The sequence below is a fragment of the Belonocnema kinseyi genome, chromosome 8, assembly GCF_010883055.1.
Source record: "Belonocnema kinseyi isolate 2016_QV_RU_SX_M_011 chromosome 8, B_treatae_v1, whole genome shotgun sequence".
NCBI classification, from domain to species: domain Eukaryota; kingdom Metazoa; phylum Arthropoda; class Insecta; order Hymenoptera; family Cynipidae; genus Belonocnema; species Belonocnema kinseyi.
Window position 1 is genome coordinate 33,439,629 of NC_046664.1, and position 22,552 is coordinate 33,462,180.

Below are 22,552 nucleotides of genomic sequence, written 5' to 3' on the forward strand. Positions count from 1 at the left end.
TTACATTTTTCTTGCACCTTCTTCCCTATTCCTTTACACCCTTCCCCACACACACCTACTTGGTGGTGGTAGGGGGTCTACAGTTTAAGATGGGTTCCGAACCACCAAGAGCAACAGTTTTTAGTACTTAGAGAAAATCTTTTTCTCTAGTCTAGAGGTACCGGTCCCACGACTCTCCGGAGATGAACAACTCCCTTGCTAGGCTAGTGTTCACCGCATGGGCCGCCAAGGCTCTTCCAGAGTGCGAGGCGGATATCGAACTAAGCGCCAATCGAACTAAGCGCTATTGTTTGGAAAGGTTAGGAGAAATTTTAGAAGTCCGAGGTCGAAGGTGAGAATATGTAGCTCAGGAGTCATAGATGAAAGGTCATAGGTAATATATTAAAGTCCAGGGATCGAAAAGAGGTCAGAGGTGAGAAACCAACTGTTAAGGAGTCATGATTAGGTGCGTGGTCAATTTCGCACCCGCCATCTATGTACGGTTCCCCCACTATGCGGCTACCACTCACGCAGCCGAACTGCTGCTGTTGATCCTGGCCAGCGAGAGTACTTTGTACCTATTGATAACTAAAATTCGAAATACACAGTATTTTTAATGTAGCACTTGGCTTATTAAAAATTTAATATTTGAAATTTACGAATTAGGACCATTCCTTTATGACATATTCCTATTATGTTGTTTACGTTAAAAAGTTAAAAATTAAAGAATAAATGTTGAATTTTAATTGACATACACGTCCAGAATATTTTTTCACATATTTTACTAAAATAAGTGCCGAATCTTCCTCCGGTCGAAGATATGTAGCTGCAAAATTCTGAAAATCAAATAAACATTCTTCTTTTCGAAAATGTCATTTTTGATTCAAATTTGAACAGCAAAAATGCAAAAATGCTATTTGAACTTTTTCCTGTAAAATGAGTGACTTTTTTGTATAATACTTTTCTGAATATATTTTCGTAGATAAAATATACATAGAATGTATTTAAAAATTGATAAAATTGAAAATTATAGATTTTTGAGGAAATGTTTATTTATTCTCGAAAATTATAAAAATTACGCTTATGTCCTATTTCTGTGCTACCCTTCACATAGTTGTCATTGAAAACCATTTAAAAGGTTACTCAAGAAAAGTTTTTAGTAAAATCTAAGATTAAGTAAAAATAGAATGCATTATATGTTAGCATATTTTGTGACGAAATAAAGAGCATATTTGTTTTTATGATTAATATTTTTTTTATAGAGTGACCTTCATGTAATAGTTACCGCCATTTATACCTGTTTGAAAACGATGATGATTAATAGTCTTTAATAGACATTGGAAGTCTGGTATCTTACTTAGAAAGAAAAATAACAATGAAATGAGCGGCTGAAAGTAAAAACAGGACATATACAATTTGGGAGTCAAAGTGGAACATACATTTTTCGAAGTAATGAGGGAACAAACAAATCTTCCGAGTAAAAACGGAACAAAATTCCTTCCGAGTAAAAATGAAACATACTGATTCTCCGAGTAAAAATGGAACAAACGAGCCGCCGGTTGGAGGAAGGGAATTTACGCACGGATCTTACGTGGGAATAGAGGCTCGAATCGTGCCCAGCTTTGGATTATAATTTAATCAAGACTCTTGAGTCCCAAATGAAAAACAATAACAAAAATCAAAATACAATAGTTTACAAAAATAAATGATAACCGCTATTCGAAATTTTAAAAAATCGGTGTAATATTGAAGGAATATGCGTAGCATAGTTCAAAAAATGATACACATGGTGAACTATGTAAAAAAATGTTTTCAAATCAATGTTGATGTCTGACAGTGTTTTTTGAACTTGCATGAGAAAAAGTATCACAGTATTATTTAATTAAGAAAAAACTGTAGCGGTAAAGTTACTCCATATCGTAAAAAGGAGTTGTCTAAAGATACGAAAATACAATAATGTGTATTTTGCAACAATTCGTATAAGCAAACATACTACCGAGCTCCTTGAACCATAGATTGGTCATTACATGATTTCCGATTTTCATATCATTTCGTTATTTTTGTCTTCGAATATTTCTTCAACTAAGAGCGGTCAAAAGGTATAATTTCAAATGGACATACACGTAAAAAATTAGTCCATGCAGGCAAACAGCACACAACGCGTCTGTTTCAACAATTAAAAAACATGTCAGATGAAAAAGCTTACTGGTCATTTTCATGAACGGCATCATTCATTCGAAAAATAATGCACCTTCAGGATTGACAGGGGGAAAAATTGTTTCAACAAATGATAACTTTTCAGTAAACTGAAAATTAGTTTTAAAATACTTCGCCCTGAATGTGACTAGAAACTACTTTCTTAATTCGTATCAGTGGAATTTCACTGTAAATCAGTAAGACACTTATATTTATCTGTAGAACAATTGAATCAGTTGAATCATTCGAGTATAGAGTGCTATTTTCTATTTTTTGAGTCACTTTTCAGGCACAATAAAAGGGGATTGGAACTAGATACAAATTGTACATAAGTAATACTAAATAAACAATAAATAGCAAATAACAAATCATAATAAATACAGTTATAGAATTCATATTGTCAAAGATTTCACAAAGATTTCAATAATTTCACAACTGTTACCAAATATTTTGCAAAGATTTGTAAGGATTTCGAAAAGATTCCAATGATTTCTTAACGATTTCAAAGATTTCACAAAGATTTAAACAATTTAAAAAAATGTCATTAAATAATTTTAAAATATTTTTAATATTTTATCCAGATTTCAATGATTTATTAAAAATTTCACAAAATGTTTAAATATTTCGCAAAACTTTCGGATATTTCAAAAAGATTTCACACAGACTTAAACGATTTTCCAAAGATTTCTACAATTTCAAAAATATAACATATTTGAAAAATATTCTAAATAACTTATTCAGATTGCAGTAAATTCATAAAGATTTTTAATATTTCACAAAGATCTCAAATCTATCGTTAAGATTTTGAATAGATTAAAAAGATTTAACACAGACTTCAATGACTTAAAAAAAAGAATGATTTCGCAAAGATTTCAATTATTTCCCAAAGAAATGTAAAAAGATTTAAAAGGTTTCGCAAAGATTTCGGATAGATTAAAAATATTTTACAGGCTGCAATGATTTTTCAACGATTTCAACAGTTTCACAAATATTTCCAAATATTTCAAAAATATTTTAAATATTAGACAAAATTTCAATGATTTCCTAAAAATAAGTATTAAGAAGATTTTACAAAGACATCAACTATTTCACAAAGATTTTAGGTAGATTTTGTTGGACAAATTTAAACTACTTGGTGAATTTAATCATTCGATTTCAGAGGGGGGCACATCAATAATTAGCACCTCCCTGGGTGATTTCTGAGGATGGCAAAGACGACTTTTAAACAACTTTTTCAGCATAAATGTTTATAGGTAATATTTTTTATTTAATATATTTTGATAGTGTTAAAACAAATCTTACATGTTTAATTTCTTCCCTAATAAATAATTAAAATTAAGATTTTCCTGGAATTGATGCCCCAATTAACAAATGCTGAGAGTAACTTTTTTTAATTAATATTTTTATTCGAAGACAATTGGGAATCATTTAAACTCTTGGATTAAAACTCTTGGAATGCAAGATATGCATGTCATTTTTAGAGAGCAAACGCGTTGTGTGCTTGCCGCCTACATGTACTAATTTTGTATGTGTACGTACATATAAAGAGAGTCCTTTTGACCGGTTTTAGTTAAAGAAACAATCGACGATAAAAATCACGAAATAATATGAAAATCGGAAATCGTGTAATGAAAAATCTATGGTACAGGGAGCTCGTTTCTTCCATTTTTATTCGTAGAATCAGTATGTTGCATTTTTACTCAGAAGAAATTTTGTTCCGTTTTTACTTGGAAGAAATTTTCTTCCCTTTTTACTTGGAAGATTTGTTTGTTCCCTTTTCAATCTGAAGAATTCATGTTCCATTTCTACTCCCAAATTTTAAATGTCCCGTTTTTACTTTCAGCCGCTCAAATTCTATTTATGTAGGATATGCGAAGGGTTATGGATAGATGTGCAATTTACAAATAAAATAAAGAAATTGCAGGGATACAATGAACATTTCAAATATTCCATATTTTTTCATATTTGAGAAACAACTAAATTGCAATGATTTTGTTTTTAATTTGCAAACTTTATTTTATCTAACAACCCAATATTTTCATCATAAAAACATACAAATAGCTTTCGATAGTAGTGATAAAGAATACCAGATAATCGACATTTTCGTGATAGAAAATGGTCGACATCTCGAAAATGTTAAAACGTGAAAAAATACATAACATAAGTAAGTTTTAAAGCAATTGAAGGTGATCGACCTTTTCTAAAATTGTATCTATTACAAAACTTTTAATGTTCACAATTTGAATAATATTTAAGGTTTCAGATTTTCAAAATAAAATGTTAAAGAATTAAAATTTATTTCAAAGAAAATACATAAAATTAAGTAAAATACAACAAATCATAAAAGAAGAAAAAATAAGAATAAGATTTATGCAAAACACCAAAAAAATTGAAGGTTTCTTAAAATAGTAGGAATGATTTTTTTTTGGTAATTAAGAATGGAAATGTTAAGGTGAATATTTAGAATTGAGAGACGATATATCATTTGAAAAATGGTAAACTTTTTCTTGATAGTACGAATAAGTAATTCAACAAATAATAAAATTAATTTTTCAAATAAAATTTTTTTGTTTTGAGTCGTGTGAACCTTTTTTTAATAAACAAACAAAAAATTTTGTTAGGTAAAAACAAGCTATAAATGGTTGTTTTTCAAAATATTGGAAATGTTTCATATTTATTATATCAGAACCACATTTTTTAATTTTCTGATAAAAATTATCTACATGGTCTGAATTGAAATTCTTTTCAACAGATTCTAGCAGCCTCTTACATTTTTTCTATTGAAAAAAAAAAAAAAATTTAGTGTTCGTGCTTCTTGGACTAAACTGAAAATTCAAGATAAAAATAATATTGGCCTTGACAGCATGCGATAAAAACATATGTTAATGTTCTCTTAAATGTTAATACTTGCGCTAAGTAAAATACTGATTAATAACAATGTAAAAATGGCATATGAATAACAATAACAAAAATTATGTTGGTGGAACTTGCATTTCTATCCTACCACTTTAGCCCGTCAGAAATTTTTATCTCAAACCGGAAGTGACGATTTGCAACCATTTAAATAATTTGTATTTTTTTGGTGCCTTCGAAAAAATGTGGCGGAAAGCCATGGAAAAAAGCTTCAAAAGTTTACAAGGGTAACATACTTATTTATGAAATACGAATGTTATAGTAAAGAAATCACTAGGAAACATTTATTATTTGTTTTAAAAAAATTGTTAACTTTATTACGAAGAAATGGACTTTTTCTTTCAAATTCTTAACTAACAAAAAAGAGAAACGGCCGATTTAACATTATCGATTAATTCATTAATAATTCAATCATTTGGTAGTAAAAACATCATCAATCGCGCTCTTTGTGCGGGTGCAGTTTTTTTCTTGAAGGGTAAAATAATTTTCAATACAAAATAAAAATTCTAGATAACTATAAATTGTTTTAAAGTTTTAAAACAGTTTAATTAGAGTTAAAATTAGATTATGAGATCTGAGAACAAGGAAATAAGTATTATTAGTTTGTTTATAAAGTTATATAAATATAATTTTCCTAAAATTCTTGAAAAAATTAAAACATATTTTTGAAGATTTCAGATGCATCGAAAAAGAATCTAGAAAATTATAAAGAACATATCTAGGAAAATTTGAATCAGTTTAAAAGCTATTTCGGACATTAAGAAGTAAAATAATTAAATTTTTAAATTTTTTTAATAAATTCTGCCAAAAAAAAAGATTGCCTTTAAAATTAAATGCCTTAAAAATTAAACTTACTCGACTTTTTCTTTAATTTTACAATCTTGCAAAAAAAATTATCTTTACTTGTTTGAAATTATTTTTGAATCTTTTCAAAACTTCTAAATTTCTCTCAAAATTACTCTAATTTTTTTATAAAATTATGTTACATTGCAAAATTGGAGAAATTTTCACTGAAATTGTCTACAGTATTTTCATAATAATCAGAGAGTCCCGTGTGGAAATAGCCCCATTTGGCCCTAATACAAGTTGGGCACTAATCGGGGGCTAGTCGGGTTATTAATTTTGACAAAGTACCCAGTCGGGGACTAATCGGGGACTAGTTGGGCTTTTTGTTGTCAAAATTTCAGTCGGGGCCTGGTCGGTGGTTGGTCAAGGGCTAGTCGGGCCTTTTTTTTCACTAATTTCCGTGCGTGTAATCTTCAGACTCTGGTCGGAAGCTAGTGGGGCTCTGGTCGGGTTATTCTTATGTTTGAGTTTTCGGCGAGGTTTTATCAAATGAGGTAATATCTAAAAAAGCGTAATGATTTTTTTTATTCTAAAACACTAAGAATATATTTAGCAATAATTTTACACCGTTTTTTGGAGAAAAGATTTATTAATGTTAAATTCATCTATAATATACTTAATAAATAATTATTAAGTTAATAATTTTGTACGAAAATCAACTTTTTATAAAAACAACGATCAAAATCTTCAAAAAGACGTAATCTTATTTTTTGTAGTATTTTTTAGAAAATTGCGAATTTTTAGGAACATTTATAAATACCTTCGTATGGAATATTAAGAAAATCCATATTGGAAAAGATACATATAGATGTAGGTGAAAAGTGCCCGCCGAAGTCATAAGACTCTAAATTTGTATAGATGCTTATTTGAAAATTAATCTGGAAGGTTTTGCCATATGTAAATAAAGTCTAATCCTTCAGGTAGTTTAAATTGGAAAGAGAAAAAGTTTTTGATTAATCAGTGACTTCTGGACTAGTAGCTCTGATGAAAATCCGAAAGGGCGCGACGTGCCACCTCTCGCCCAACTGAAATAACGCGTCGAGTGTTTAAGATAGCAGTCCACACGTAACGAAGCATAATTACCTGGAGCAGAGACTACCGTCAACAACATGGCGGTTCCTTCAGAGCAAAGCTCTTCCATTGCTGCGTTCTAGCTGAAGTTTTTTTTTTAAATTAATATTCCACAAATTTTGGGGAATTTCAGTTACATAAATTTATACATTTTTAAGTGTAGGATATGTTCCCCATGAAATCTTGGGTAAATTTGAGCACTTTTAAATATTTCAAAAAAGTTTATGGAGATTTCCGTAAATAATAAGTGTTTTGACAAACTTTTAGGGGATGTTCCACAAGTTTTGGGGAGTTTGGTTAATATTCCACACGGATGTATTATCATATGACCCCTACTAGTACTCGATCAGACCTCGACTAGGATAAATCGGGTCACCTGACTAGCCCCCAACTAATCCACCGTGTTACTAATGGTCTGGGGCTAGTCAGATGACCCGACTAGTTCCCCATTTGAATTTCTACACGGGGTGTTGTAACCAATTGTGTTTTCGACATAAATGTATGTGAAATTTCTTTAATACAATTTAGGTATTGAAAAGAAGATTGGTTCCAATCTGCAGGGTTTGCTTATTAATATTTTTGAGAGATCTTTTAAATAAGGCCAAACAATTTTTTTCCTCGATTTGTCAAAATAAATCTATTTTTATTTAAATATTGTATAAAGGACGTTTTTAAATATTATCAATTTTAGAAAAGTATAATTTATTTTTCCGTTTCTCAATTTTCATCAGGAAAAGCGAATTCCCATTTAATGATTTAAAAAGTGATAAAATTTTATCCAAATGAAGCACGGAACACAATAAAACACGCTTTAGTTTTTTTGTTAATGACGGAAGAGATTCAATTAAATTGAAACTATCTAATTCAATTGAAACTGCTATAATTATGTTCGAATGTGCTACTTTAATTGAAGAACTCGATATTATCTAGAGTCTCGAATCGCATCAATTGCAGAAAACGACTTTCACTCTAAACGGATCAATTAACGTATTGCGAAACCTGAAATTGAGCATTTATACATTTGCATAGTAATATTGCCATTAATAGCGCTGAGTTTTATTAATTGATGTATTGATAATAATATTAACACATAAGTTATTATTATATAAGATATTAGTTTTGTGAAAATCCGTATGGATTTATTAAAAAAATATTTCCCTTTTCAAATAAGAAATTAAATTGGCTCCATAAAAATCAAATTATGATTATAAGATGATGTTTTCAAATTAAAAATTAAAAATTTCTTGAGTTAAATTTAGTTTGACACAGTTAATTATGACAAACTTATTCAACTGTGTAGATAACGCCGATATACGGTTGTAGTTGGCCCAGTTTTACATCCTGCTATAATTTTGGATTTTTAATAATAATAGTAAAACTAATTTATTTATATAAAAAAGTAAATTTATAGGTACAGTTATCATTCTTTTATTTTTATTATTTATTATCTTATTATTTGTTGGTTATTTTTTTCGTATTTATTATGTGAATCACAAATTCTGAATGTTGATGGGCAATAATGTGGAAGCCTTGGCGATTGTCACTTAATTCTAATGGTCAGTAGAAGGTGAATTAAAAATGAGCCACACGTTTTCAATTGTTACAGCATTATTGTGACCAGATTGCCTTCTACGTATTTGAGAAATCTCTGCAATGTATTTTAATAGAAAATGATTAAATGAATTGAACCAAAACATGCTAAAAAAAATGTATTATCCATGCAATCAGAGAAGGGTGCTAGTAATCGGGGGGGGGGGGGGGGTTCCGAAAATGTAGGCTGACAAGAATTGGTGCTCTCACCACAGATCACACTGTAAATAAAGGATTATTTCGAGTAGTTAGTTTTACGGAAAATTTCGTTCAGCACTTTTGTCATTTCTAATATTCCTTGAACAGAATTTGAATCTTCCAAATACTAATTTCGAAATTGTAAGTTCTACAAATATAAAACTCAAAATATAAGGCTCGAATAAGACGGGCGTGTCTGCGATACCCATAAAAGATTCAAAAGCATTGCTTATTTTATCAAATGACCTCAAACTAACATTTAAATTCATAGCCACTTCTTTCCTTCCAGAAAAGGATGCGGGACCGACCTTAGAACATTCTTCTCTACTTCCGATAAAAAAATTAAAGTGACAAATAGTAAGGAGCCGTACATGAATTATGTAAGTAACCAAATTTGAAACGCTTTAAATTCATGAGATTTGAAGTCGAAACATCTTGCCTTTTTAACAAAATAGTTGAATTTTCTACCAAAAAAATTTTCCAGCAAAAGAGATGAATTTTCAATCCTAAAGAATGAAATTTTAACAAAACAGTTGAATTTTCAGCCAAAAAAATGAATTTATCTAAATTAAACTAAGTCCTTTTTAAATTAGAGATTAAAGCATCGACAACTGTAATTTGGTGATCCTGAATTTTCTTTTTTAAAGTTGTTTCAGCTTTAATGAGCACATTCTCATCGCGTATCTCGTGCTTCGCACTCGATTTTGTCCACAATGCTAACTTTTCTACATTACGTTCAACACAATTATATCAAATGCATATAACATTAATTTCTGTATTTCGGCCTGGGATTCCTTATTCAGATATTGTAAAATAAAGCGCATAAAATACATAAAAGAACTTCAGTTTTCAACCTAAAAATTCGAGTGTTCTTGAAAAAAAATTGACTTCCGAACCAGAAAAGATGAATTTTCATCCAAATAGTTGAATTTCCAACCAAAAAATATGATTTTTCAACTATAACGGAAATCGTAAAATTTTCAGTTTAAATATTAATTTTCAACAACAACAACAAATTTTCAAACAGTGTAATTTAATCAAAAAAGACGAATTTTTAATAAATTAATTAAATCCTCAATTAAGGAGATGAATTTTGAATAAAGAAGATTAATTTTCTAACAAAAAATTGAATTTTCAACAAAATACATGAATTTCTTACCAAGCAGTTGAATTGTCAACTTTTTCCGGATACATTTTCAACCAAAAATGGAATAGTTACGTTTTCAGACATTTTCAGGAAGAATTTGTAAGATCATGAATTTTTAATAAAGCAGTTCCACTCACAACTGTGTAGTTGAATTTTTAATCAAGAAAGATGAATTCTCCACCAAGGCATTCTGCAGACAAAAACGAATCATCAACAAAATTGTTAAAATATCAGGCTAAAAAGACGCATTTTCTACAAAACAGTTGAATTTTCGCCTCAGAAATATGAATTTTTAATAAAAAAGTTAATTGCCAACCAAATAGTTATTAATCAATAAAATGATCTTCTACCAAAATGACAAATTTTTAAGAAAATACATGAATTTTTAGGTCGAAAAGATAAATTTTCAATTAAAAATATAACATTTGAACTAATAATGGAATAGTTACATTTTCAGTTAAAGATCTAATGTAAAAAAATTAACTCTCAATAAAAGAGGTGAATTCTCAACTAAAATGATTATTCGTAAAATAAATTAACAAACTAAAAACTATAAATTTTCTACCAGAAATAAAATAGTGAAATTTCAATTTAAAACGATTATTTTAAACTAAAAGTGAAATGAGTTTTAAACAAAATAGTTAAATTTTCACCAGAGGGATGAATCTTCATAAAAAAATTAATTTTTTACAATGTAGTTCAGCATTCAACGAAGTCGTTTTTTTACCAAACAAGATGACTTATTAAGAAAATAGTTACATTTTCATCAAAAGAATTAAATTTTCAATTAAAAAAAAAATAGTTGGATTTTTATTAAGTTTTTATTAATTTAGTTCCCATTTTTTTTAAATAACGAGAAAAAGAGGAAACCCCGGGGAAGTTTCTTAAAAACAGGAGGAAAAAAAGGAATTCTTTGAAGGAAAGACTGTGAAGCATGAAATATGAAAGTGATTTTCAAACTTGTTAGGTTATTATTGAACTGTAGAATTTCAGGGCTATTTTTGACAAACTTTGTTGATATTTATCATCAGGAAGTGTACCAAGCGTTATCTAATTTTTTCAAATTATTTCCGCTGACCCCGAATGACGTTGGATAACACGTCCTTGCTAATCCTAAAAAAAGTTCAATCCACCAATTCATCGATCTCAAGGAGTAATCCATTTGTATTTTTCAAAATTCAGCGAAAGTCGAGGAAAAACGAGAGGCAGTAATAATCTCCCAGCAACTGGTAGCCATCAATTGAAATAGAAAGTTATCCTTCCAGCATGTGCCAGGCACGTCCTCTCGGCTTAGATTTCCGATCTTATTCCTCACGTGCGAATAGCTGAAAATGCCGTTACAAATGCAATTATATTTACCCCATCCACCATCAGCATCCACCTAACGTCCATTGTCCAGAAACATAGTCAAATTATACAATAATTTCGCATTCCATTTCTATGCCAAGGGTCTGCAACGCTCATTTGTTTATTTGCTCATCATCAATTCTGCATGGATTTTAGACGGAAGATGATCGATTAGTCGAGGCCTGACATACGACGCGTCTGAATAGACTCGTCTTGTCATCAAACCCGGATGAGTCGAAGGTCCGCCATAAGGTCAGTGTACTTATGTTACTATCGCTACACCTTATACGTAGGTCACTGTAACGTGCCCCAGTATTTAGTGTCGGACAGACCTATCCACCAGGTTTTCATGGAGGGGGAAATGCAGAGCAGGAGACGATGGAGGAAGAGGAAGAACAAGCAGAAGAGAAGGTGGCTCGACCAGGCGGGAGGGGGCAATATCGCAAAGCACAATACAGCATTAGTCAGGAGCAGAGGTAGAATCGCAATCAGTCCAAACGGGCCATCCCAGCAGCCACCAATATCGCGCCGGTAGTTTCCAGTGACCAGTAGTGCTCCAGTGACCACCACGTCCACACCATCCGGCAATCCTATCCTCTATTCACTAGCACCATTTTTTACCAACGGATCTCCAATCTTCACGAAAATCGCTATAAAAGAACTCTCAAGTTAAGGTGTCTATCTAGGTGTCACAATTTCATAATGTTTCCTAGGAACCAGTGTTAAAACATCATACCTAATGATCCTCAAAAAGGTCCAAGCTTTTTTTGTTTACTGAATCTCAAAATCGGGATGTTGAAACAGATCAAAACTGTCTATCTAGAATCCGCATAAGGAGATTTAATAGATATTCAGGAATCGACTCTAAGCCAAAACTTTGATCTGAACTTGATTCCAAACTACTCTGAGGGATTTTCGAAGCCTCCTAAGAGATCAACTATCCATGGGAAGACAGAGCTTAAAAATCTAAAAAGAGCCCCACATCTGACCAGAATGAATAGTGCAGCAACCCCCGGGGTTCTCCCGCCCACGGGTGGTATCCCACCCTCCAAGGATGTCCCTACGGAAAAGGAAGTCTCCACCTGGAAGACAATGTCCCTAAAACAAAAGTGGAATTTCTTCACAAGCAACATAACAGTCGAGCCTATGGTGGCATGTTACATCATGCCTAGTGTCCTTGCATCCCTAGCCACCCAAAACCTAAATCTCGAAAAGGCCTGTCGAGTGAATCTGGCCTATTCTGATGAAGTTTGCAGTGCTCTAGCAGCCAGGAACACTTCGGGATTGGCTGAGCAGGAAATGTCTGTTCAGCAATTAGTGGCTGGAATGCAGACATGGAAGACTGCTTTACAAAGTGGGTTGCCAACAATTTTGATCCTCTTTTTGGGGGCCTGGAGTGACAGAACAGGGTTGAGGAAACCTTGTATGTTGTTGCCGATTGTTGGGGAGTTTTTGACGAGTATAAGCTTGATTGCATGTACGTATTGGTTTTATGAGTTGCCGATGGAAGCTGCGGGTTTGTCGGAGGCATTATGGCCAGCCTTGACGGGGGGATGGTTTACAATGTTTATGGCGATTTTTAGCTACATTGGAGATATTACGAGCGTAGAATCCAGAACATTGAGGATCGGGTTTGTGAATGTTTTTCTGTCTCTGGGAGTGCCAGTGGGGATGGCGTTGTCGGGAATTCTCTACATCAAGATAGGATTCTATGGAGTATTTGCAATTTCCACGGTGTGCTATGTACTTAGCTTCGTTTATGGACTGGTTGTTATCAAAGAAGCACCCAGGCCAGTGATCTTGGAGAAGGACAAGAATGATGCGGAGAAGAGGTCTGCCTGTGGCTCAGCCCTTCATTTCTTCTCACTGAAGCATATTGCTGAGACCTTCAGAGTGGCCTTTAAGAAGGGAGAAAATAATAGACAGAAAAGGGTCGCTGTGCTCATGATCATCGTTATGGTCATTGTAGGACCAATGTACGGTGAGTCAGATCTGTTGTCTATGGGAAAGTGTATTCCTAAGGGAGTTCATAGATTTATTTTCAAATGATTTGTTGGGTTGATCGATTTTGTGGGATATGCAGAAAGGTCTCCCAAATGCTTCACACGAAAAGGATAACCTGATACATTGAGGAAAAACATGCTATTGAATTAAAAGTACGCAATTTCGCGCTCGTTCGAACGCAGGCACAATTGATTTAACTGAACATTCAATGAAAACATGATTTATTTCGGTTTGACAGTTAATTAATTAGAAAATTGAATTAGGTTATTATAAATCCTAAATATAGACCTTATTTGAACGTATAATCTGGCCATTAGAGAAATAAATACTCGTTTAATTGGCTCGTTTTGTTGCATAGTAATACTACATAAGGCCATATATAATCTCTTAATTTGTTTATAAAAAATTACCAATTCAGTTTAAAATGCTGCATTAGAATGGGAAGTAGTTAACCGATGAAGCTCTTGAATTGTGATTATTTAATTGAGATGGCTCTCAACTTAGAAACATTTAATTTGGAGAATTTCTAAACTGAAATCATATGCTTTTAAAAGGTGCGTTAAAGAACAACATAGTTGAATAGAAAGAGAAATATTAATTTCTTATTTTCATTTGGGACCGTATAATATTAAAGGAAGGAATATATATTTTTGAAATTCAAAAATAGGACACCAATAATTAAAAAAAGTGAAGGTTGCACGAGAAGATTCTCTTATTTAATAATATTTTAATGGATGGCAAGTGAGGGAAGAACGGATTCATTTTCAGCAAAACAGGGTCGTTTCTTCTTCGCCTATTCAGTCTTATTCTCTGGCCTTGACTCTGTACTCCACTTATTCGTTTGAATTCTAATGCTACCGGGAATACCAGCTCGAACGAAATTAAACGTTGTTGCCTTCAGTCCTTAAACGGTCCAACGATTTGTTTCAGAATAATTCAAAAATATACAGGTTTACCCATTTTATCACTATCAGACTTTTATTTTCAATACCTACAACTACAATGAACTTTTCTTCTGTATAGGCTATAGGTCTTGACAGAAACCAATTATTTTTTATCGTACATATTACATCATTGAAGCGGTTTGTCAAAAAGGTTCTTATCTACTCAAATATCGATTTTTATGAAACTTCTTAACTTTATCTTAACCACTTTTCTGAATGACGTTTATTACATTTATTTAAATTACAATTACAAAATTTCGAATTTGAAAAATTATTTCAAAAGTTTAAACTTTTACAGCTCGTCGACTTGCATATTTCCTATGCGTGTATTCTGAAATGTAAACTATTTGAAACATTTAAAAATAACATATTGATAGTAATTAGAGCCATTCGAAATTTCGAAAATTTTTAAATCGTCAATATTTCCAAATTTACACAATTTCTTGAAACGCTTTAAAAGCCTTGGAAATTACTCAAATCTTTACTAACAATCTCCAGTACTTAAAAAATCATTGCAATCTTTACAATACTTTAAATATATTCTTGGATATTTATTAAATTGTTTAATATCCCTTGAACTCACAGAATTCAAATCTTGTTTAAGGCAGCATCCTTTTTTTCGTTTACATTAAATTCTTGGCTCAGAATTAAATTGTTTCAAGCCATTTTTATGAAAATTAGTAAGAAAATCTTAAAAGTAAAATGGGAGTCGTGAGAGGGCAAAAAAAAACATTTTCTCTTCCAATTATGATTCTTTGTCTTATATCACTTTCACGCTCAGATTCCTTAGCTTTCAAACCCATTGTTATTTACATTGTCCTGAGATTCTCACGTGAAATGGAGAAAATTGAGTTTCGCGTGAATTTCTGTCAAATTATATAAATTAACATCAATTCTGTCTCCTAAAGATCAAAAGTTCGTGTCCTCATTTTTTTGACCAACTCGCCATATATTATTCTTCTTCTTTTAGTACACAAATAATATTAACGTCATAAATAATAAAATATCAATCAAACCAGTCAATTAAAATAATAAGTATCATAATTCAATTGATTTCAATACTGTTATAATCATTGTAGATTGCTTTGCCTTGCAGAGGATATTAATACGAGTTTCTATAATTAATATTTTGTTATATTGAGTATACAGAGAATGTTCTAATTTGCTGAAAATTCCTTTTTTTGGTAAGAAAGTATTCTCATTAGTTGAAATTTCACCTTTTTGGTTCAAAATTTATTTTTATAAAATTTTATCCATTTTATTTTTGGTGGTAACTTTGTTTTTTAGTTATTTTTTTTTGTTGCTACAAATGCATATTATCGGGTTGAAAACTTAATTGTTCAAGAGTCCATTTTTTAATTTGAAAATCATCATTTTAATTTAAAATACATCTCTTTGACTTAACATATACCTTTTTTGTTGAAAATGTCTCTTTTTTTGTTGAAAATTAACTGTTTTAACTAAATATTGAACTAATCCATCTTTTGGTCAAAATCTATTTTTTCGAGTTAATTACGCAACTTATATTTGGTTAAAAATTATTGTTTTTTATGTAACATTACGTAATTTGTGGATAACCTCATATAAAATTCCTTGTGACTGTTGTAACTAAGTGTGTTTAGAATAAATTTAGAAATAAACCTATTTTTACATTAAAATTCTTGATCTCTTATAGGTGCCAGGTTGTTTTTATACATAAAATAAAAATTTCGAACGGTCAGGGAAAATTAAAAATTGGCCAGGGAATAGTCAAAGGAACTCAGGAAATTTCGAAATTGAGATTTTGTAGCAACCCTGTAATAAAAATTATTTTTTTTGTTTTTGTTTTTTGATAACTAAGTTTGGATTTCATTTCTCTAGTTTAATTGATTATAACCAGTAAAGCAATGGCCTCAATATTAGAAAAACGTAGACTATTATTCAACCGTATTTCGTACAAGGTTCTTTTACCATAATGGATAAATAATGGAATCCTTTTGATTGCAGCTAATTTTTTATGTTCTCGAAGTAAGAATTTTTTCTAAAAATAAGAATACCTAAAGTGAAAAACTTTTACATGAATATACCTGTCTGCACTGTCATTCTCTAGAATGTATCATTTTTACTGCAACTCCAAACAACATCGAATCGGTGTACTTTCAATGATCGACATTTTTCTGTGATAAAAGATGACTTGATATTGCTGCGTCAAAACAGTAACTTAAGATTTATGTTCTGGACCTTTTTTTAAAAAAGCTTTTGCATTTCTGACAACAAAAAAATAAGATCAATTTTTATTGATGCACAATGTTTTGTTTCTGCGCTTTCTTTTTAGGAAAGAAAGTGGTAATCCATTCGAAATAATTTCAACAAAAATTATATTGGATAACTTTGTTATAAACACTGAAGATATTTTTTCTAGTTACATTTTTCATGTGAATCGTTAAAAATTTATTTCAATCTTTTCGTGACTGTATTATTTTACAACTACATAAGGCACTATTGTAAATTTGAATGTTAAACATTACAGATTTTGGCTTCTTTCCTTTCAGCATATTGGATCTTGTTATAATAACTTAAAATCTTTATTTGAAATCTTCAACACTTGAAATTTAAATTGTTTCAAATATAAGTTGTTCGAAATATAAGTTGTTTGAAATATAAAGATTCTTAAGTAAAAAATGAAATTTAAAGTTTTTGAAAATTACGCAAATGTGATTCTGACACATATTGTAATGAATACAGTGTACACAAAAATTATTTTATAAAATGAGATGAATTGTTTAAAAATAAGTCTATAATTCTTTATTTTAGAATTTAAATTACCATAAATTTAGGTAGCCTCGCCAAAAATCTTAATTAACAGAAGTGGAAGATAAACCAATTGTTCGTTGAACTGAAATGAAATAAATTCTCGTACACTAACGTATAATTAATTTAAAAAAATACATTTATCACACATTTAGGATACTATGACCTTATCCTTGATTCCTTAAGACAACTAAAAAATTATTATTATCATCGGAAATGTAATTGTACATATAAAATGGATAATTTGAAAAATTTAATAAGCTGGCTCCAAAATTTTGCTAACTTCAAATTTAAATTCTTTGCAATTTAAAGATGAATAAAGCCTAACAATATGAAATGCTTTGAAAATTATAGCTTAGCTTTAAATTATTAAAATGTCACCCTGAAACATATTATAGATATTTCAATGTATATTTTTATGAAAGCAGTTGAATCGTGAAACAATGCTTCTGTTATTTCAGAATTAAAATTACCATAAATTTAGGTACCATTGACATACATACATTTTTAGCAAGTGCTGAAGAAAAATCAAGAATTTTTTCGAGCTACAGTAAAATTAATGCTCATTTATATTTACATATAATTAATTTAATAAGTTGTAATCAAAAATTATTTGGAAAAATTTTAATTTTTAAATAACGAATGTAAACCTTATGACTTAATATAGAAAGTATTTGATTAAAACAGTGATTTATTTTAAAGTCGATGAAATAAAAATAAATCTTGATGGCCAAACATTAATAATTCATGAATTAATTAAGTCCTTGATATATTGACATAACATGCGGGGAAATTTTAGAATTAGAAAACAGTCTGGCTCTACTACATATAGAACCCAATAAAAAATACAAGTATTGTCGGTTAAAAAGTTAATTTTTTTTATTTTAAAAGTCAACTATTATATTTTTTGTTCAGAATTCATCTTGTTTGGTCAAAACTTTAATTATTATATTTGAAAAAATGTAACTATTTGTTTAGCAAGTGATCTATTTTAGTATAAAATTCAACTGTTTTGTTAAAAATTCGTCTTTTTAGGATAAACATTCAACTCTTTTGGTAAAAATTTAACCATTTTTTTATTAAAACTACAACTGCTTGGTTAAGAATTAATCTGTTCTGGTTAGGGATTCAGCAATTTATTATAAATTCTTTTTTTTGGTTGAATTGAACTGATTTTTATTTTAACTAAAATATTTTTCAGTTAAAAATTTAACTACTTGGTTAAGAATTGATATTGCTGATGATTCATTCATCAATTATTTTGTTGAGAATTTGCTTTTTTTGGCCGAGAATTCCTTTTTAATAACTTAAAATGTAACTGTTCCATTTTTAATAGAAAATTGATATTTTCAGATTAAAATTAATTTTCATAGTTGAAGGTTCACCTGTTTTGTTGAAATATCGTCTTCTTGATTTGAAAATTTCACAATTTTCTGGACAAATCTTTTTTTTGTTTGTAACATTAGACCTTTAGAATTTCTCAGAATTGAACTATTTGGTTAAAAATTTGTCTTCTTTAATTCAAAATTAAACTATACTTGGTTTGAAGTTGAACTCCTTTGTTAAAAATTAATTTTCTTCAAGATTCACCTCTTTGGATGCAAATTGAACTATTTTGTTAAAAATTCGTTTTTTCTTCGTTAAACATTTTTTTATCTGAAAATTTAACCATTCCATTTACCATTTAACCAACTTCTTTTTCTGTAGAAAATTAACATTTAAATCTTCAAGCCAAAACGATGAATATTTTATTTTAAAAAAACTGCCCGCTACGCGGGAACATTCTCATCGCACGCTGCGCGCGCGGCTCACAAGTTGGAGCGCACCTAGGGCGCGCGACTGGTGGTTCTCGCGCTTCGCGCTCGATAAAGTATTTACCTCCCGCTACGCGCTCGGTCTTTATATTTTCGCACATACTTGCGCAAACATTTTAAAGTTAAGACTCAAAACATCCACCACTGTAATTTTGTAATTGTGAATTCTCTTTCGTTAAAAGAGCTTAGCTCGAGAGTTTGAGCGCACCTACGGCACGCGACTGATGGCAATCGCACTCCGCACTTGGCTTTTGCATTTCTTCCGCATTCGGACACAGACCTTTTAAAATCAAAGGTTAACGGACCGACAACTGTAATTTTGTGATTGTGAACTTTCTTTTGTTAAAGCTCTTTTGGGTTTAACGAACACATTCTCATCACGTATCTCGTGCTTCGCACTCATCGTGAACTCTCTTTTGTTAAAGCTCTTTTGGCTTTAACGAACACATTCTCATCACGTATCTCGTGCTTCGCACTCGATTTTGTGCAACATGTCAACTTTTCCACATTATACACAACTCTTTTATATCAATTATAATACATTTTTTATGTAACTCTGCCTGGGATTCCTTCTTAAAAAATTGCAAAATAAAAAGCAAATTGTATTTATCATGATTATTTTATTTTTATTTTTTTACTTTTAATATTGTTTTTTACGATTAAATAAAAACGACTACGCATCTGCATAAGGTCTAATAGAGGAACCTATATAGGGTCCAATATAGGAGGCTATGTCCTCTTTCGTCTTTTCTGTGCTTTTTCCAAAAAGTTAATTTTTTCATTTTTTATCTTATGTTTTACGATTAAAAGAAAATCTACTCATCCTATCGAAAAATGATTAATAATAAATTATATATCTTTTTAGGCGAACAACTTTTGTCTGGTAATTTAAGTTCATACCTTGTGTCGTTTTTTCAAACAAATTTAATATTTTTATTTTGAATGTTATTTTTTACGGATAAAGCAAAAACTACTTGTCCTATAAAAAATTATAGCTCTTTTTTGGATGATCAATTTTTGTCTTATTTTTTTTCGTAGCTAATATCAAAAAGTGATTCATTATAAAATTGTAGTTATTTCCACGGCGCGCAATTTGAGCTTTTTTATTTTTTTCGTCTCTTGCGTAGTTTGACTAAAAAATTGAATTTTTCATTATTTTTGGTACGATCAAATTTGGAATGTTCAACTTCTCGACTGAATTAAAAAAGTTGTTATCATATTCCTGTAGGACTCTCAAAAAGCCAAGTTTTTCTTCTCTTGACTTTTTTTCATACCATGCGTTGTTTGGCTTAAAATGTTCATTTTAGTTTGTTTTTTTAGATTTTAAAAATGCTCTAACTCTGATAATTTTCTTTTTATAGAAAAAAGTCATGAGGATAAATTGTTTGAGTTTCTAAGTACTATGAACAACCGTACATCGAATATTCAAATCTTGAAAAAATGTGGTTTCAAATATTTTTGGTACGATCGAATTTGGAATTTTCAACTTTTCAACCAAATTAAAAAAGTTGTTATCATAATCTTATAGGGCTTTCAAAAAGGAAAATTTATCTTCTCCTGACTTTTTTTCATATCATGCGTTGTTTGGCTTAAAATGTTCATTTTAGTTTATTTTTTTGGATTTTGAATATGCTCTAACTCTGACCATTTTCTCTTTATAGAAAAAAGTCAGAAGGATAAATTGTTTAAGATTTGAAGTACTATGTACAACAGTGCATAGAATTTATACATCTTGAAAAAATGTGATTTCAAAATTTTTTGTACGATCAAATTTGGAATTTTCAACTTTTTGATCAAATTGAAAAAGTTATTATCATAATCTTGTAGGGCTATCAAAAATCAATGTTTTTTTTCTCAATACTTTTTTTCTTATCATGCGTTGTTTGGCCTAAATTGTTAATTTTAGTTTGTTTTTTTGGATTTTAAAAATGATATAACTCTAGTAATTTTTGATTTTTCAAAAAAAGTCATTAGGATAAATTATTACATTTTTTGAATACTATGAATAACCGTACAGAGAATTTTTTAATTTTTAAAAAAGTGGTCTCAAAAATATTCAAAATGTGCCCACTTTTTGAATTTTCATCCAAAATGGCAATTACTTTATGATTACTTTATGGCAATTATGGAAAAATGGCAATTACTTTACTTAGAAGCCACCCGTGGCCAGGTGCCTTCCAAGCATTCAGAACCAGTGGTCGAAGAATGGTATCAGCGGTCGGCAGTTAAACAAAAAAGCCCCCCCCCCCCCCTGCTTTCTTTCACTTGTTTTCCAACAACAACAAAAATGTCTAACAATATCGCGATTTTCACAAATAGAAGACTAACACATCCTTCCGGGTGATTGAAAATAAATACAGAGCCTATCCATTACAGTTTGCAGTTAGAATCGCTTTAATATCTGTATTAGAACTGAAGATAATGTAGTTGCACATTTTTGTATTTTTAAGCACAATTTTTTTTTATTTTTTAACTGCAACTGGTTCACAACAGTTTTCCTCATACTCATGAATTTTAAAAAAAATTTCCAGTGCCCCTTGTATAAGAAATAATGCTCTAAACTTGACTGTTCTTAAATGCATCCAAAAATCCTTACTTTTTTTTTTACATTTTTCAGTCTGCTGAGCACAAATTTTTTTTTACATAAACGTCTTCAAGCTTATTAACGTAGAACACTTTCAGCTTTTAAATGACCGTTTTTTTGTTGCGCTAGCATTTTTTTTGACTGAGTTGTTAAGCTTCAAAGGCAGATGCCTATAGTTTTCTCGCCGATAGTAAAACAGGCCAAGCGTGACCGACAGCGATAGATGCAGTGGTGTAGTCGAGGCCTGGCGGGGTATGACGCCGCCTGTGTACGAATTTCCAACCTATCTAATTTGTATGTTAAGATTTTAACTTAAGATGGAAGAGCTTAATTTTCAGAAAAAAACAGTGATAAAAAAAGTACCTTTAAACAAAAAAATTAATTTTTAAACAAAATTGTAAAATTTTCAACAAAAAGATTCAGTTAAGAAGATGAATATTCGATAAAAAAAGACGAATTTTCAACCTATCCAATATATATTATTCGGTTTTAACTAAACATGGAAGAGTTAAATTTTCAGATAAAAACTCTGAAAAAAAACTTTTGACAAATAAAAAAAAAACAATTTTCAACAAAATTGTTTAATTTTTAACCAAAAAGATGAATTATCGACCAAGAAGATTAATATTCTATTCAAAAAGACGAATTTCCAACATATCCACTATACACGATAAAGATTTAACGAAATATGGAATAGTTAAAATTTCAGTTAAAAAATCTGAGAAAAAAAGCGTTAACAACAACAACAAAAAACAGGAAAAATGTTAAATTTACAACCAAAAAGATAAATTTTCGACCAAGAAGATTAATGTTTCTATAAAAAAGTACGGACCTTGAACAAAATACATGAAGTTTCAAAAAAAATTAATTTTACATGCAATAATGCGAATTATCTACAAAGAAGTTGAGTTTTCAACTTAAAAATATGATCTTTTTACTAAAATGTTGAACTTTCAAGTAAAAAAGATATATTTTTTAACATAAATGGAATAGCTTAATTGTTTCAACCAAACAAGAAGAATGCCGACCCAAAATATGATAGTAGCCTTTGCAATAAAAAAATTAACTTCAACCGAAAAATTTAATGGATAATTCTTATCGGGTTTAAGTTCTAAATGTTACCAAAGTT

At 30.2% G+C, this 22,552-nt stretch overlaps 1 protein-coding gene across 3 annotated transcripts in view; it reads left to right on the forward strand.

Annotated features, from left to right (window-relative positions):
- Window positions 1-11,764: 11,764 nt before the first annotated feature.
- LOC117178243 (tetracycline resistance protein, class H) overlaps window positions 11,765-22,552 on the forward strand; it is a 62,236-nt gene continuing 51,448 nt past the window's right edge. For 2 of the 3 annotated variants that reach the window (XM_033369581.1, XM_033369582.1), the window contains exon 1: window positions 11,765-13,268. In XM_033369581.1, coding sequence (XP_033225472.1) covers window positions 12,281-13,268 — 988 coding nt within the window. In that variant the 5' untranslated portion in view covers window positions 11,765-12,280. The remainder of the gene's footprint in view (window positions 13,269-22,552) is intronic. The other variant, XM_033369580.1, reaches the window with a different exon arrangement.